At 40.6% G+C, this 17,983-nt stretch overlaps 1 protein-coding gene across 14 annotated transcripts in view; it reads left to right on the top strand.

Moving 5' to 3' along the window:
• Positions 1 to 17,983, top strand: part of syngap1b (synaptic Ras GTPase activating protein 1b) — a 169,968-nt gene that overhangs the window by 111,377 nt on the left and 40,608 nt on the right. For 11 of the 14 annotated variants that reach the window (XM_030393286.1, XM_030393290.1, XM_030393292.1 and 8 more), the window contains 2 exons: positions 121 to 212; positions 7,147 to 7,268. In XM_030393286.1, the coding sequence (XP_030249146.1) occupies positions 121 to 212; positions 7,147 to 7,268 (214 nt within the window). Of the gene's footprint in view, positions 1 to 120; positions 621 to 7,146; positions 7,269 to 17,983 lie in introns of all 14 variants that reach the window. The other 3 variants (XM_030393281.1, XM_030393282.1, XM_030393284.1) reach the window with 1 other exon arrangement.

Here is a 17,983-nt window from a genome sequence, read left to right as displayed (position 1 = left end):
GTCCTCTCGCTCTACCTGCGTCCGAGCACTGTCCTGTCCTTATTCTACCTCTAATGTTTCACTTCCGCGGACGTGTGCCGGCGTCTCACCTGTCGACCTCCTCTCTTTGTGTCTTGTTAGATCATCGCGCCCGGCGGAAGAGCATAGCCACCGGGAAGCAGCCCAGCATGGAGGTCCCTCCCACTGCCCCCCTTCAACCCTTCCGACAATCCGTGAGTAACCCTCCCTGTTCCCGGCCTCGCTCGCTGCCTCCGACCCTCTCGCTGTCCCTCATCCCTCATCCCGCCCTGGGCCCGCCGCACACCTGCGGCCGACGGGCCAGCGGCACCCCGCCTCACCCTTTCCCCCTCTCCCTGGCTGTCTCCCCCTCCCTCGCCTTTTGCCAGCAGCGGCAGCAGCAGCAGCAGCAGCCGCAGCAAAAGGGCTCCAAGAAAGGGCCCGGCACGCCCCCCTTGCCCCGCTCGCTGCCCCTCTCCCCCTCCCTGTCCTTCACCCTGCCCCACTCGCCTGCCGCCCCCTCCTCCTCCCCCCCCTTCTTGTACTGGGGCGGAGACTGGAGGGCTGCTGGTTCGAGTCCAGTGGCAGGAGGACCGTTTATTGCGCCACTGCCCCCTTATGAGGTATGTTACACAAACATGGCTGACGCAGAGACACTGGCTACGTTTAACACACATGTTCATATGTTCAGCTGACTGAAACATCTCGCTTCTTTTAGTTCTGTTCTCTAAAGTCTGTGTTCACGCATATTCACAGGATTATCAGAACAGCTCGTCTGGAAGAGTCATACCAGTGTGTCTGCAAAGTTTCAGCCCCTTAAATGCATAATGACTATTTTCAAATGCATGCCACAATTGTTATGCTACCACTCAAGGCAGCCATTGGTCTCCATTAATTTCCCAATGGTGTGAAAATCAATTAGCGGACGTGCTTTAGTTGTATAATCCGCATTAATGTTTGTTAGTTCACAACCGTGTGATAATGCAGTTTAAGTGCAGGACGTTTGCTGCGATGGATTCTGTTCATTCGTTTGCTTGCAACGAATTTATTGACATAGAATGATAGAACTTCATGAATATGTACAATGCAAAACAATCAAGTGAAAGCAGGCAAGATGAAAACATCAAGACAAAACAAAGCATATTATCGAGCACTAGAAGACGATACGGAATAAACGGGGTTATCTAGTTGTTATGCTAAAATCCCAGTTGAATTATTTATCATTTAAAGTTGTTGTGTGTAGTTTTACTCTTCTGTGCTCTGTTCTTATTTTAAAACACTTTGTAGCTTTTGAAAAGTGGTGTACAAATCAAGTTATTATAAGTAGTCGTGGAAGAAGAAACAAGAGTTAACACAACTCAGCCAAGTTTCACGGTGCACAAATTATTTTATCTCGCAGAAATGAATGAAAACCAAACGGAGACCTGGAATGGCAAGAAAAATGTGTTCGCGATTGTAAAACAGCAGCACGTGATTTAAAGTTAATGTGACTCGTAGTAAATGGATAAAAACGTAAAATGTCAAACACCTGGTATGATTCTTTTAATGTCAACAAAAGACATGACATATAAAAGAAAAAAGATACGCTGTCACTGAAACTCCTGGGATCATCATGTCTGTTTTTTTTTTTTTTATATCAGAGACGACTTCAGTCAAAGAGGGAGAGAGGAGCTGGCAGCCAAACACATTCTTTTTTGCTCTGTGGACAGAAATAATCTGTTTATTGTTTTATTCATGGCAACAGAAACTGGATCACAAGGTATCAAACATGCACATAAATGGGCTTAAAGGATAGATTGGTGTCTTATTAAGTTTGTGCCCGGTGGTCTACGTGTCCTTCCCATTATGTCTGCTGCTGTTTTGCACACCGTCCCTGCAGCTGGAAAAAAGCAGGGCTTGTTTTTCGTCTCTTCGTCAGGAAAACTATTTGCCGCCCCTTCAGTGTTGCAGTGTTGAGAAACGGCTTCGAAAGACTTCAGAATCACAGAAGCCAGATCATCCATTTGAGTTAATATGAAGCCTCGGCGTTTTCATATCAATATTTCAGGTTCTGTGATTGGATGAGCAAGACTGAAGGGTCGGAGGAGTTTCATAGCATGAACGGAAAAAGCCTTTCTCTGACTGCCTCTGTGATTGTCCTTCACTCGACTGTGAATCACCCTTAAAGGAGGAAATAGAAATTTGGCAAAGAAATAACCACTAAAAAGTAAACAGAGGTCTAGTCGTTGCTGTGTAGTAGGAGCAGTTTGATTTACTGTCTACCTCCGTAAAAAAAAAAAGCCAAATACCAAATACTATGTAGTGCACATTTTGCAGATCATGGCTGAAGTCAATCATTTTACAGTACAGCTGCGGTGTCAACTGCCTGCGAGACACTTTTGATCCCTTTAGTTTTTAAGACAGCGTCTCCTTCAGGGCAACATGGATGTAAAGCAGCAGAAGAGCTTATTAGAGGAAATATTGTTTGCACGAAAGTGAATGTTGCAGGAAGCAGATATAAAAATACTCTAACACAAGGGAAAGTCCTTTATTAAAAAGCCACTAACATAGAGGAATGTATAGGATTGCTTACTGTACTTAAATGATCAAAAGTAACAGTACGAATAATGCAGGAAAATGTCCGTAATATCCGTAACATTTTCTTTACTTTTGCAGCAAAATTCGGAGAGACTGTCAGCATAAAACCGACTTGGATAACCAACCGTCATAGCTGTGAAGTGAAAAATGAAATAGCATTATCAGCTAACACTGATAGCATGCTAGCTGTGTGATATATACACAGTGCATGCATTAGTTCTTTAAACAAAATATGTAACAGGAGCCAGTACACAGACCTGGAAGAGCCAACAAGAACCATAAGCTACAGGATCATATTATTATTGATGCATTAATGTGTAAGTAGCAGTTCAGACTCCTTGACATACTGTTTGGTGCTTATAGTGTAATTTAGCAGCCGAATCATGATCTGTAACTGAAGCTGTTGTGTGGAAAAAGGTATAATATGTTCCCCCTAAATCGTAGTGTAGTCGTCTCAATCCTCAAATAAAATCACACAGGCAGCACAGAGCCGTTCATTTCATCCCATGTTTGACAATTAGTGTTTTAAAATTTAATATCTAATTACACCCAGCTACTTAATGCGGACAGCAGCAGATGGGCTCAACTACAAAGTGACAGCAGTTCTCTCCTTTTAACCTGATACGAACCCAAAGGCGACCAGCAGCGGGGAAAACGTATCCGCTGAAGATGAAGCCGATGTCTTCCCCCCCCCCTCCTCACTATCACCTCGTTTCATTGAGCTTTATTGTGATTCAGGCTTTTCTCTCTCTCTCTCTCTCTTTCTCTCTGTATTGAATACTTTTACTTTTTGAGACTTAAAGTGTCAGACGGAGCGGCTAATCAAATCAGATTTAGTCACGCAGGCTATTAGATGAGAACCAGCAGATGGAGCCAAGTCTTTTAGTCATATCCTCAAGACAGGCTTCAAAGCCATTTGAGTCATGCCAGATGACGAGGTGTCATTTCCTACCAGCTATTCTCCCCGCTGAATAATGCTGTTATGCTATAGGTATATAAATGGCATCACTGTCTGCGAGTCTTTGGAATGCACCTGAAAAGCTGAATGGGTGAAATCGTCTTCTGGGCACGGTGGAACATAAGAAAGAGAGAGAAAAAAAGAAAGTGATATTTCATGCATATTTTGAGCTCCAGAATTACCTTCACAGCTAACACTTGAAGGTTCAGAGTGTGAAAACAGCTTTGAAATTTGACATTCATGGTCCTACAAACGTGTTTGGTTTTTAATGTTATTATTGGACCGAAAAAACTAATTTGGGTGAGAAATGTCACAACCTACAGATCACGTCGAAATCTTAATTACGAAATGAATTTCTTTTAACAAGTGAAATCAACTTTTCTTGCCATTATTTGACTTGCTGTTAAATTTTATCATTTAAACTGCTGTTTTTTTTGTGTACATTTAGAACAAATGTCTTGTTTCTCTGGTTCTCCTGTGAATGGATCAGTGTGAAGTGTAAGAACTGGTCAGCGTTAAAGTCGTGGTTAAACTCTGTCGGGTCAGGTTTGTTTTCGGCAGGATGATCCTGCAAACAAAAGGGTCAATCCCAATATCTCCACGTGCCGTCCTGAACACTAAAGTACACTTCTTAACACCGCCAGGTAGCAGGCAAGCACATCCTACGTCGAATAGTACACACTTATTCTAATGTGGCTTCGATGTTGTATTAAAGCTAAGTGTATCTGACAATTCATCACAGTCTACTGCGCAATATCAGTCCAGACATAGACCGAGGGCTGGTTTTAGGACCGGCGATGATCAGCAAACATGAAGAGTTTAAGTTTATGACAGGTTGGATTCATCCTGAACATTACTGACGTCCAAACTCCACAAAGAGAAAGCCAAACCTCCACAGATGGCGATCCAGTCATATAGACAATCTGTTCTGCTAGAGGGGACTAATGAAGAATGATATTGCATATAAGACTCTGTCAAGTTAAGTGTTAAATATAATTTGCTTTAATCAAAGATTCTGAAAAATATATTGTATCCTTAAAACTTTCAGCAGACAGAAATCGTTAAAATGATATCGTGTTATCTCAGATCAGTGGTTCCCAGAGTGGTCAGGCCAAGACTGTTACAACATTTATCATTTAATCGTCATTGTGTCGCCACATTTAAAAAAGAATCAGCTACATTTACATTAAACGTTAGTCTTGAATCCACGCCAGTATGTTTTGACCCCAAACCCCCAAAATGAGACAAAGAAAGTAAAAGACTAACGCAGCAGCAGACCAACGACTCCCAAGTTCTGCGAGGTTAAATTGCTGTTTTTCTCAAAGGAGTCTGGTGCCTCTAAAGAGAGCCTAGATGTATTTAACAGCCCAAGTTTCCCAACAGAAAGTGCTGTCTGACTGCCAGGTAAAGTGGGGAAAATATTCTAAATATAGTGTACACTTAAACTCATATTGATTTTCTAGCTGGCAAAAATGCTTCCCTTATCCGCAGCAGCACATCACTTAGCCTCTGTGCTTGTATACCTGCCATCTACTGTAGGTAACACACTGACTCATACAGCCACACTTCCAAAAAAAAAAAACCCTGAACTAATCCTTTAACGTCATCTTATGTTTGGTTTCAAACGCATCAAAATAGAAGGAAGAAACCCAGAAAATCAAAACCTTCAAGTTGGAAACTGTTTAATATGCAGTTGCGCCGCAGCTGATGACATGTCAGCGCATGGCTGCCAGTTGTCATAGCAACGCGACACACTTTGTGACAGGACTTTTTCAAGGAAGTCAGCAGTGAGATTAAACAGCGAAAATCAAGAGGAGAGATGCAACATTTGACACAGTAAACAGAGTTCAAAGAAACGCTGCGACGTCTCTGCCCTCGACACAGTCTGACAGCGCTGAATCTGAGCTGACCGACGGAAAATCAGCTAACGACCTCGCGGATAGAAATGTGTCTGCCTGTGAAAGACAGACGTCCGTCCGTATCTGCTTTCGCGATGCCATTTCACATTCTCAAGATCATGTATGTGTGATCTGGCTCCCTGTAATCCCCGTTAGACATGAAAACAAGACAAGAAAGCACCTGTCAGTGCACACAGACCTGCAGGTTGTGTCTTCTCTCCCCAAAAACCTTTTTATTGTTCATTTATTTTATTGTCAGAAACTGAATTTCATCTTATAATTATGTTAAGATTGGTTTATTATCACCTGAAACTAAGAATTGTTGTTTTTATTACCTTAGAATGAGTCTTTATTATCTACAGCAGAGTGTTGGACCGCCATCTTTCTACAGTAGCCCAGAACAGACAAACTAAACACGAGGGGTTTTCAGTTGGTTGCGGTCTGCAGCTAAACCCCCTAAATGCCCTTAAACTCTACACACTGCAGTCTAAACCCATTTTTATTTTAAAGAAAATAACAAATATAAGCTATAAGCAAAACCTTCAGGAGCCAATTTATTTCTCTGTAACTGGAGAAGAAACCAGATTATCTGGAAATAAGAGAGGTTTACAGATCATATCTTAAACCTCCCAACCTCCCAGAGTTTGTAGATGTACTTGAAAGTCATATATTCTATTCATATAATACATTTGTACGTGTAAATATGAGAGAAAAACAGGTGTGTATTTTGAGTTTTTACTGGTATAACATCAAAAAGAGCTGATTGCCCATCGAGAGGTTGATTTTGATTGATTTTTGCAGATAACTGTTTATCTTGTGATTGAGTATTGGCCTCTATAGTTTCACTTAATATTGATATAACCTTAAGATATTAAATCTAAAACTGTAAAAACCTAAAAGCGTGTTCTTAAATACATAATACTTTAGAAGGTTGGGGTGTCATGACAAAAAAACTTCCTTTGAAGGGGTGATGTTGTCTGAACATTTTGGGAACCACTGTCCTAGAAAACTTGATTTAATTGCATGTTTCTTTCTTTTTATTGTGACTGTATTATTAGTTATTAGTCCCAACAGATCATCTAATTGTTCCTTGATTATATGGTAACTGTCGTAGCAGTCTGACCAGGCGTCAAATTCAAATTACCACAAATTCATCACACTTGACTCCTCTGCAATCCTGCGAGCACGGGTATTGGGACTGACCCCCCGAGTCATGCTCTGCCTTATCAGTGAACAATTTCCTGTGTCAGTGTTTTCAGATTGTGTGATTTGATCATGTAAGGAAGCTCGCGCAGGACAAACTGTGTGAGGCTGCACGCTGCTGAGCTTGTTGTTGGACTGTGTGGCACACCACTGCCCACCACAGGATCTGTGTCACCACTGCAGCTCCCTGTGACGAGTGGACATGTGTGGGTGTTTGATTTTTCGTTGATAATAAATCTACCTTGTGCTCTCCCCCCATCACGCATCCTGTGTTTCATTTGTGTGCGTCTCCATCTGATTTTTTTGTTGTTGTGTGTTGCTGAAATGCATCCCACACAAACCACGGCAACTCCATGGGAACCTCTTTCTATTTCACACTAACCACACGTCAATCTTTTCTAACTCGCATCGACCACTTCCTCTCCTCTGTAACGTCGCACCATGCACCTCCACCGTCTCTTCCTCCATCTGTCTGCCCTTGCTGTCGCTCTCGTCCTCCTCCACCCGCTCCAGAGTTTCCTCAGTAGAAGGTTGAAGGGCTCGATCAAGAGGGCTAAGAGTCAGCCCAAACTGGACCGAACCAGCAGTTTCCGCCACATGATCCTCCCCCGCTTCCGCAGTGCCGACCAAGACAGGTCAGTGAGTGAGTGTGTTGCAGACGATTGATCTGCTGTGTCTGGCTGAGTTAACACGGGGTGGTTGTGTTTGTGCAAATGTTATAACATCTTTTCTATCTACTTCTACAATTTAAAACATGTTTCTCAGTGAAAGAGAATGTTGGGTTGTAGAAATATTCTATTACATTGTATATTTTAATTCCTACACGAGTAAAATTACAGAATTCTTACCAGGAAAATGTGCTATGAGTATTATTTTTGTCTGTAGAATGAAAATATATATTTATCTGTGAAATTATTAGATTGTAGATACTGATATATTAATGTTTAAGCAGCATGTTACATGATGTAGCTGGCTGAGAAGAAGCTTTTCGTACAGTTGATAGTTTAGTTCACTGGTTCCCAACTAATGGTCACAAGATAAATCTCAGATGACATCAGATGATTACTCAGAACTTATATCCCATAGTGTTGAAAGACTTTGTTACAAAAAGTCATGTATTAAAATGTTTATCTTGGTAACAGTACATAAGTGTTTGCATTTAAAAATACTTTAAAGTACCAAAAGTAAAAGTAAGTCATTATTCCAGAGAGATGCATGTTATTGTATTAGAATCATTTATTCGTTAATTATATGTTGAAGCTTGTAAAGGTGGTTTAAAGCAACATTATGTAGAAATTGGCATTTTGTGTGATTTTGCACTGAGACAGAGACACAATTCACCCTTTTACGAAACTGTGTATCATCAAAATGATTTAGAAGCTGTAATTTTAACAGTGCTTTAACATTTTTTATAGTATAACTGATGGGTAGCTGGTGAATTTCCCTTCTGGGATCAATAACATTTTATCTTAATCTTCATTATTACATCCTGATTTATTTAGTTAGATCGATTAAACTTAATCTGCAAAGTCACTGGTGACCAGTGGTGAAGTTGTCAGATAAATGTAGCTGAGGAAAAAAGTTAAACATTTTTTATTTAACCTTTATTTAACCAGGAAAAGTTTCAGTGAGATTAAAAGTCTATTTTTCAAGAGAGTCCTGGCAGAGACGGGCAGCAACACAGCTTCAGTGAGATAAAAAATGAAAACTTATTCCAAGTGACTTACTCTGTATCAGACTAATCATATGATCACACTCTTGCCTATTGTTTATTCCACTTTATTACACGGCTCTTCTTAATGCTGTAGAATATTCCATTCACTTGAACGGGCCTTCCCAACATTTGGCGGTCAATTATTTTCGTATAATTGACCGCTGCTAAGCATATTTGACCGTTGTCAAGGAAAGTGGCCTTTTTGCCTCTGATTCACGTATTTCGTATCACTCCGCGCTCTAAAATCTTTGCTCCGCAAGTAGTCCGGCCACTTATCACCCCAGCGTCTTCGGTCGCTAAGCAACGTCAGCTGATCTGTAGTCTACTTCATATCAAACAAAAACTTACTCCTAGGCCACTAGTATGGATGAGTTTCACATTAACTTTCATATTCTTGGAAAATACGGTGATTTCAACTCTTGGCAAAGTCAGTTTGTTGTCAAGTTGTCGTCACCGGTCAAGAAAAGAAAAAGAGAGGAAAGCAGCGAAGAGGGAGAAGCGAAACGGTGTCGGTTTGGCAAACTATATTTCTCTGCTGAAAAACACTCTGAACGGTAACAAATAAATTGTAAAAAGACACACTGTGTCAAGTTTTTTTTCGTGTTGGCAAGTAACCGTGTAATAAGCGGGATAATGTATAGAACGGTTCGCGTCAGGGTCCGGTTCGTCCTGTCGGGACTTATTTTCCTGATAGTGACCGCCATTCTATACATTATCCCTGACGTATTGCACTATTCTCACCCCGGAAACTCAACCCTGCCTAACCCGGCCCGGTTGACTTCCTCTATGGTGAAGACTGCGGAGTCTGAATTCCGAGCTCCTGGCACTGTGTAATTGCATCTTCCTATTTATTTATTTATCCACATTTGCACTTAATTTTCTCCTGTTTTGTTGTACTGTTGTCCTTATGTGCAGTGTCCTTGAGTGCTTTGAAAGGCGCCTTTAAATAAAATGCATTATTATTATTATTATGATTATTATATCAATTAAAATGAAGACTGATAGCAATTAGTGAGACATAACTATCAAAAGCCTTCATTTAGAATCAGTGCATCCAATGAGATCAGCAGTATTTGCCTCTGAAGTACAAAAAAGAGAAAAAAGAAAGAACACACGTCTGCTACACACTTGGTCTTGTCTTTATCCAAGTATCGACAAATTTGGCTTCAAACAGTTATTCAAATAAAGCTCATGTGAGAAGTTTAAATGAGAAATCTCTCTTCAGTGAAAACATTGACTATCAAAAACATCTGGAACATGACAAGAACTCCCAACTCTGCTTTTTTGACTGAGGCCACGAGCCAAAGCGGTTGAACACTGATTTACCAATGTGTTGAATTTCATAAGCTTATATGTCTTTTAATCAAAATCCTAATCGAGGATGTAATAAGTAAAGGTGGAGGTGGAAAGTAGCAAAAAATAGGAATCCTCCAAACTCAAATCCATCTTTATCATGTCACTGTCTCTAAACCTGTTTCTATCCGTCTGAGTCATCCTTCCATCTTTATTCATCTCCATCCATCACTGATATAAATTGTTGTTTATTCTACACTCTCATGTCCCACCACAGTGTCGGTTACAATTAAAACACTCGGCACCGTCGCTTGTCTCTCTGCCGGGGCCGTGAAAACAAAAAAAACAAAAAAAAAAACATCCCCCCTTTCTCCATGGCAACCAGCAGACAGCCATATGGCAGCTGCACAGACCATAATGAGTCAGTGGGAGATTTGCTTAATTATACCTCCTCTGTATCTTGGTACGTAGCTGTTGCAGCACTGGCTCTCATCAGGCAGAGAAGCTCCAGAGGTATAAGACTAATTTTAGACAGAGACTTTACTGGTGTAAGTTTGTACATATGGAGCATAATAACACAAACGTCAGCCTTTAAGAGCTTCATCCCGCGAGTTTTAGCCTCTTTTGCACACAAAAAACATATGGTCTTTCTCTCGAGCTCCGCCTTGATGAGTTGTTGGGATCAGTAGGTGATTTAATGGTGGATTAAGGGGCGATGCACTCTCTCTTTCAAGCACAGTGACCAAAATGTATCCCTGTTAACCCGGCAGCAGAGAGAGCGTTTAGTTGGATATGTTCAGTCCGTCTGACTCGTGGCTCTGACTGAAGTTTGTGTAAGTTAGAAACCCGACGATGGTTCTGAAATATCAGCGGTGATAAACACACGGCGCTGTCCGTGGTGCTGAAGTAGAAGACCGCTTTGTTGCACCCTTTTCCTTTTTTATTCATCTCTTTTTCTCTTCCCTGTACCAGACGTGTCACTCAAGTCTTGTGCGAGTCAAATCAAGTCCTTTCATCAAGACAAGTGAAGTACCAAGTCTTGAAACGTCGAGTCTCATCTGCAGTATCCAGTGTTTGTAAAGAGAAAAGAGAGAAGGCGTCAGTACGTGTCTAATAATGACGTCGTTGACCGGTTTATTTAATCAGTCCAAGAAGTGCGACAGTGAATTGCAATTTTGGTTTATTGAGATTCAGGGAAATAACTGTAATCAAACAAAACAAAAACGTTATAAAGCTCTCCTCATTTTTCCTCAATCAAAAAACATCCCCTCCCCATCATTTTAAAGAGGGAACTACTCATGGAAAGACTTTAAAAACTGAACAGAAAGCATCAAATGAACAGTCGAGTCGTTCTAGTTATAATGTCTCGATTGAAGTCTTTAATGTTGACGTCTAAGTTGAGTCTCAAGTTGTTATTTTCTGTCGAGTCAAGTAGCAAGCCATCAAAACAGTGACTAAGTGTCTCTTAAGGGAGAATGCAGTTCTTTCTCTATCCTCCTGACTACCAGGAAAAAAAAAATATATCGCATATGTCCAATCACATTTTTTTTTAATTCCCCAATCTTTGTAAGGTAATTAGAATACTGAAAACATTTTCTTTGGAAAGAAAGCTTTTATTTTTGCGATATCATATGTCCATGTTACGACCCTCTAGTAACAGTCCACTACAGTGGACATTGGAACACCATACATGTGAAACTGAACCTCGATGGCAACCAAGGTGCTTCTGAGAATGACTCCCTTTCTTTTCATTTGAAAAAACAGAACAAAGTGGAGGAAATAACTACAAATGTCCACTCCAGAGGACATTTTTAAAAACTTAAATACTATGCTAAAATACAGTTAAAAAATTCAGACAATGTTTTAATGTGTTGTTAAGAGACTTTTATAAAATATGCCAACAACATTTCAAGCCAAAATTTGCTCAATAAAAAGTATCATGTGTTTACTTTCCCATAAAATGTGCTTGCCACTTTCCTAAATGAGGAAGAGAAAGGTACCAAAGCCCCACCCCTTCACATTTGGTATCATTGAAAAGCCTTAAATGTCCTCTGTAGATAGCAAAAGGAGTGAATTTTGTAATATAAAGTGGGTGGGAGATATTCAGGTTTAGAAATGTCCTCCACAGAGGACAAATTTGAACTACTGGTAGTCAGGAGGATATCCGCGTATATCGGCTGCAGATACAGTATATTGGTACCGACTTATATGTTGTCTGATACTTGCTGTTTTGTATCAATCAATCAATCAATCAGACCACACACACACACACACACACACACACACACACACACACACACACACACACACACACGTATCCAAGCTACTTAATACACAATAGGCAAAATAAAAGAATGAGTCATAATAAGTGAATAAATAGTAATAAATGCACGACAATGCAGAAAAAGACACTCAGAACATTTATAATTATTACAATCCCAGTGAAGTTTACTATTTCATTGCACTGTTTGCACTCATTGCACTCATTTTAGATGTAAACTTTACTGTTAAACTGTATAAAAATAAGAAATAAAGTGTGTTTATATCAGCAGACATATCAATATCTGAATTTGTTTTGCTTCCTAATATCAGTAGCAGGTAAAATTGCCAAATCGCCCCGCTGGTATATAAAACATAAAGAAAAAATTAAAGCTGCGAGCAGCGTTGAACGGGCCCTCGCAGTCCACGCGCGTCAGGGCCTGCTGCCGTCGATGCATGCTGCCGTCGGGGCTTGCTCAAGCAACACCTTCCGCTGACGAAGTCGTTGCTTTATAATTCGGTGGCCTGCTATTGTCGGTGTGAATAATGTACGCTGAAGTCAGAAAAATTGTGTGAACTGCTGCATAATTCCCCGGACAAAGACTGAGTCGATGGTCTGAAATTTTTTTTCGTCCGGTGAGGGAGGAGGGAGGAGCGAGACAACCGCATAAGTGATGATGATTGGCTCCCTAACATTGAGTGAGAGTTCTTAAGCCAATCAGTGGCAATGTTCGGTGTACAAACAAGCCACACACACACACACCAGCCTCACACACTCAAACTAGCAGAGGGGAACTGCGGCTATGGCGAGTCCGGAGGGAAAGTTGATGTTTTCAAAGTGGAAGTACAGACACTGTTTTAATCTCATTTGTCCACGTCCGTTGTAAGCAACTCTGATCTAATGAAGCATCTCTAAAAGGCACACGCTTCTACAAAACTAACACTGGACAAAACTCTGTTGCTGACGCTGTTGATGATGACAGCAGGCCAGGTGTGGCTAACGTGTGCTTTAAAAACTGAATACATGCCCAATAGTTTGAGGTCTTCTGACTCTTTAAAAGTTAGAATGGTGTGTCTAGCTCAAAGTATGAGGGATAAGGAGAGGTTGAAGGTCGATGAGTTTTGAAGAGGACTTGAAGATTTCCCCATTTACTTTCCATTCAAAATGATTAGACTGCGACCAGAGCGCCACCTAAGGGCCGATTTGCACCAAATTTTACACAGACCATCAATAGGCGTTACCACATAATTATGACACCAAACAATTCAGCTGAATGCAGGGAACACATAGGGATGAGGTTTAATAATATGCAACATATTAAGTGGGAGTTATGAGCCAAAAACGCTTTTGCATTGAAAATAGCGCCACCTGGTGGTCATTTTCGGTGAGTGAGTCACAGGGGCCATTCTATAGCACCTCTATGAATTTCATTTCCATAAGTGTTATGGTGTGGGCACAGGGCCAATTATACAATTAAAGTGACGCCAGAGCGCCACCTAGTGGTGGATCGGTAAACCCTTTGTCGGATGTCCTCAGGAGGGCACTGACAATAAATGTACCAAGTTTCATCTTATTCCGATGCACCGTTGTGGAGATATAAAATACATCAATTTAAAGAGCGCCACCTTGTGGTCATCGCCTAAAATTTTGCACAGGGCCTCAGGGAATCATGGGGAAGTAGTATCCTGAGTTTCATGTCATTTGATCTGACTACTGTGGAAATATCCAACACTTCCTGTTTTGAGCCAAATCTGCAGGAATTTGTTATTTAATAACTTCAAAATTATTTATTTTAATTAGAATCCTTTAATAACTTTTTGTCAGGAGGGTCCAGAGATGCTGTGTGCCAAGTTTCGCGCAAATCGGTGAAATAGCCTGGGAGGAGTTCGAAAAAGTAGGTTTTCGACATTTTGCGACGTAGCAAAAAAAAAACGGTAGGCGGAAATGGGCGTGGCCTATACCACGAGATTCAGCACAATCCACTGAACGCGTGGATGTATGATTTTTGAATGTGCGACAAAGTATATGGGAGTTATTAGCCTAAACGCGCTTTCCTTAATAACAGCGCCACCTAGTGGTGGAAATTCAGGACGACAATAGATTATAAAATTTTTCGCCAGGTGTGACTTATATTCCAAGTTTGGTGAGTTTTGGGGTATGTTCACGCAGTGAAAAATGCGATCATTTTGTGAGAAGAAAAATAATAATAATCATTTGAAAAACAATAGGGTCCTTGCAGGTTCCCTGCTCGGGCCCTAATAAATGAGGGAGGATGTGTTTTTCATACAAAACGTCTTCAGTGTTTTATTTTTTATTGCAACTAATTGTATTAAATCTCTAAAATCTTACATAATACTCAAACAACCCAGTTTTCAGAATCAGAAACTGATGTATTGCCAAGAACGATTTTACACCAACGAGGAATTTGTCTTAGTGGGGAAGGTGTGTACATTTAAGACAATAAACAATGAACGAACGGTGACTATATTATATACATTGTAAACAAACAGAGACATAAAATGTGAATGAGATAGATAGAGATAAAAAAAAAGATGGAAGAGCTGTACAGGAATGTGCAAAAGTCATAAAAATGTACAAGTTCCGCATTATTGTGATGCTTCTGATTCCCCAAAGCGACATGACGCCTTCAGAATCACCTTTCAGCGTACCGACAGTCCAGAACTCACAAAGCTATTCAGTCTTCTGTTACATAAAAAGAAAGAAAACAAATCGAAAAGCTAATCAAGAGAAAGAGAGAAAGTTTGGTTCTGTCTGCAAAAAATGACATTAATGATTAGTAGGTCGTCAAAATAGTTACCGATTCATTTTCTGTCCATCGACAAATAAATTAAATAGACGCGTGGAGTCGCTCTGAGCTTTAACTTCGTCCTTTCAGCTGATCTATAAGCTCCCACTCGACACATGCAGCCAAGACAAACTCAAACTTCTGGCGTGAAGGTCATTCTGGTAATCTAAACACTGGGCGAGAGTGCACTCAGGAGAGCGCTAAAACCTTTTCTGAGCCAGGTGTCTGCCGAGATGCGCTTCCACATGATTTATTCATTTGGGAAGTTCGTGGATGTGGATATTATCTCCGGCCGGTCTGAGGAGACACGGAGCGGACGAGAGAGTTGAGAGCCGTGTGAAGTCGGGGGTTTGTTTTCACAGCTCCTGGTTTACTCTGGTGTGTTTTTTTTTCTCTGTCAGAGATGTTGGAGAACATCTGCAGCTTTGTTCATTATTATTCTCTATTTTTTATTCTCTTCTTTATTTATTCAGGGAGGGTTTGCTGAGAACACATGTAGTTTTTCAGCCTGGACTGAAATTCATGCAGCCAAAAAATTTTCCTCTCAGCTCCAAAACAGGCTCCAAAACTCACAATAACATACGTTTCTTTCAAGTTTTTCAATAATTACTTTTAGATGCGAACGCCCAATGGGTCCCTGAGTTTCCTTCTCTTACTGTAGGTCATATAACTCGTATACCATTTACCGTTTCAGTGCGATTTGATTCAATTTAAAGCGTTTTATAACCTGCATAGAATTAATGCTCTGTATATTTTCATTTTCACTTATCAGCTCATCTGTTGAGTGCTTTTCCAGTGAAAAAATGGTTTTCAGAGTCCAAAACCTGAAGATATTAATCTGCAGTCATATTAAACAGAAGAAAGCCGCCAATCCTCACTCTTGATAAGTTGCAAAAGTTTTTTTTTTCAACACATAACAAACATTGATATAAAAAATGAGAACTAATCAAGAAAAATAAGACAAAATGATTGCATTTAACAACTTAAAGAAAGAGAAAAAGGCAAAATAAATGAATAAATACGATTTTTTTCTCCTTTTTACACAAAAGTAAATCACGTCTAGGTCAAAGGTCCATAAGAGGTTCTCATGTCCTCAGAAATATGCCCAGTTCAGCAAGATGCATTTCTTTGCTACACAGGATATTATGTCAGTCTTTTTCACAGAAATGGGTCCAGTATTCTGTCCAGTTCTGTACTAAAGAGGTACCACGTTGATGTCATGTTCAAAGGAATTTAAAATACATGAAGAGTCAAAAATCAAACATGTTTTTTGGGCCTCAGTTAGCTGTAACACTGGTTAAATCTTATAAGAGTTGCAACTTACTCTTCCTTTTCCGTACATCTGCGAATATTTTTCACAATTGATTGTTCAGTCTATGAAATGTAAAACAAATCAAAGACGGGAGGAAAGCAGAAGCGCTTTTTGTTTGATTAAATCGCTTCAAAACTCCAGCAGGTTAAATTTCTACCTCGACCGATCGCTCCGGCTTTTCTCTAGTATCGATCAGCTCAGTTCGGTGTCTTAAACAACTTAAAGATAGAGAGAAAGGCAAAATAAATGATTAGATAAGAATGATTTAATCAGCTACAGAAACATTTCTCTCCTTTTTACACAAAAGTAAATCATGTCTAGCTCAAAGGTCCATAGGAGGTTCTCATGTCCTCAGAAATATGCCCAGTTCAGCAAGATGCATTTCTTTGCTACACAGAAATGGGTCCAGTGTTCAGTCCAGTTCTGTACCAAAGAGGTACCGCGTGCATCGGTGTCATGTTCAAAGGATTTTAAAACACCTGAACAGTCAAAAATCAAACATGTTTTATTTTATTTTAGTCTTTTAAGCCCTCAGTTAGCTGTAACATTGGTTAAATCTTATAAGAGTTGCAACTGATGCTTCCTTTTCGGTACATCTGCGAATATTTTTCACAATTGATTTTTCAGTCTATGAAATGTAAAACAAAATTGTGAAAATTGTCACAAAAGTTCTGAAATCTTGTCTTCAAATGTCAAAATCAAAGACGGGAGGAAAGCAGAAGCGCTTTTTGTTTGATTAAATCGCTTCAAAACTCCAGCAGGTTAAATTTCTACCTCGAACCGATCGCTCCGGCTTTTCTTTAGTATCGATTAGCTCAGTTCGGTGTCTTTGCGCTGAGGTTGGTTGTCAGACTGATTCTGCTTTAGTTCACTCAGCGATGCACAAAATACGTTCTCACCATCACAAAGCGTATCTGCTGATTGAATCTTTGTCTCTGGACCCTTTTTTCCTCTCAGACGTGTGCTCCTTCAGCCGTGACGCGTTAAATAAAATTTGCAAGATGTGTATGAATGTGTGTGAGTGTGTGTGCACGTGTGTGTGTGTGTGTGTGTGTGTGTGTGTGTTGTCTTTTCATGTTTGCCTCTCCCAGCTGAGACCTGGCGTAGACCTCCTTTTACCTCCAGCACTCTTACTCTCGCTCTCAATCCCTCCCACATCCTCCTTCCCTCTAATCCTCGCTCTCACTTTCTTCCTCTCCAAAGGATCCACTGTTTACATAATCAACGTGATTTCCTCCGAGAGGTCTTCTCCCTCTCTCGATCCCCCCCCCCTTCCCCTCTCAGCCTTCCCTTCTCTCCCATCCTTTCATGACCTCCCCCACTCTCTCTTTCTCTTTATTTCCCTCAATCTGACTCATTCCTATGGGTCTATTTTTATCTCTTTCTCTCTCTCTCTCTTGCTCTCCCTCTCCGTCCCGTACATGCAATCAGTTTTCTGTTGATGAACGTTATGATTGAACGTAGACAAAAGCAGTGCGAGCGCAGGGGAAGAGCTGAGAGTCGGACGCAGCACGGAGGAGGATATACAGTACCTTTTCTTCCTTTCCTTTTTCCTCATCTCCATCCCCCTTTTTTCTTCTTGCGAGGGGTCCTCGTCACACCTGACCGTCCCTCCTCGCTCTCCGGTTAGACTCGCTGTCTCGTCATACGTTTTGTCTGAGTGGATGCATACATCTGTTTGTGGGAGTAAGTGTGTAGGTGAGCGTGACTTTTTTTACCGGAAAAACCCTCTTCACTTGTTAGCGCGAGCCGTTTTTATTATTTTTTATCTTGCATATGTGTGTCAGGCTTGATGATGTTATTAAGACTCATCTTCGGATATTTTGTGGGGAGTTTAGAATTTTTTTTGCCTGGAGGGAAGAGACGGGGATTAATCTGGACAGACAGCTACGCAAACACTTTAAAAAAAAAAGATAAAACTGTGGCGCATTGTGAAAGTTAATCCTTTCTGATTGTGTGTAATAG

The sequence above is a fragment of the Sparus aurata genome, chromosome 17 (assembly GCF_900880675.1).
Source record: "Sparus aurata chromosome 17, fSpaAur1.1, whole genome shotgun sequence".
Lineage (NCBI taxonomy): Eukaryota > Metazoa > Chordata > Actinopteri > Spariformes > Sparidae > Sparus > Sparus aurata.
Note: the sequence above shows the minus strand (reverse complement) of the source record. Positions and strands in the feature narration are given on the sequence as shown.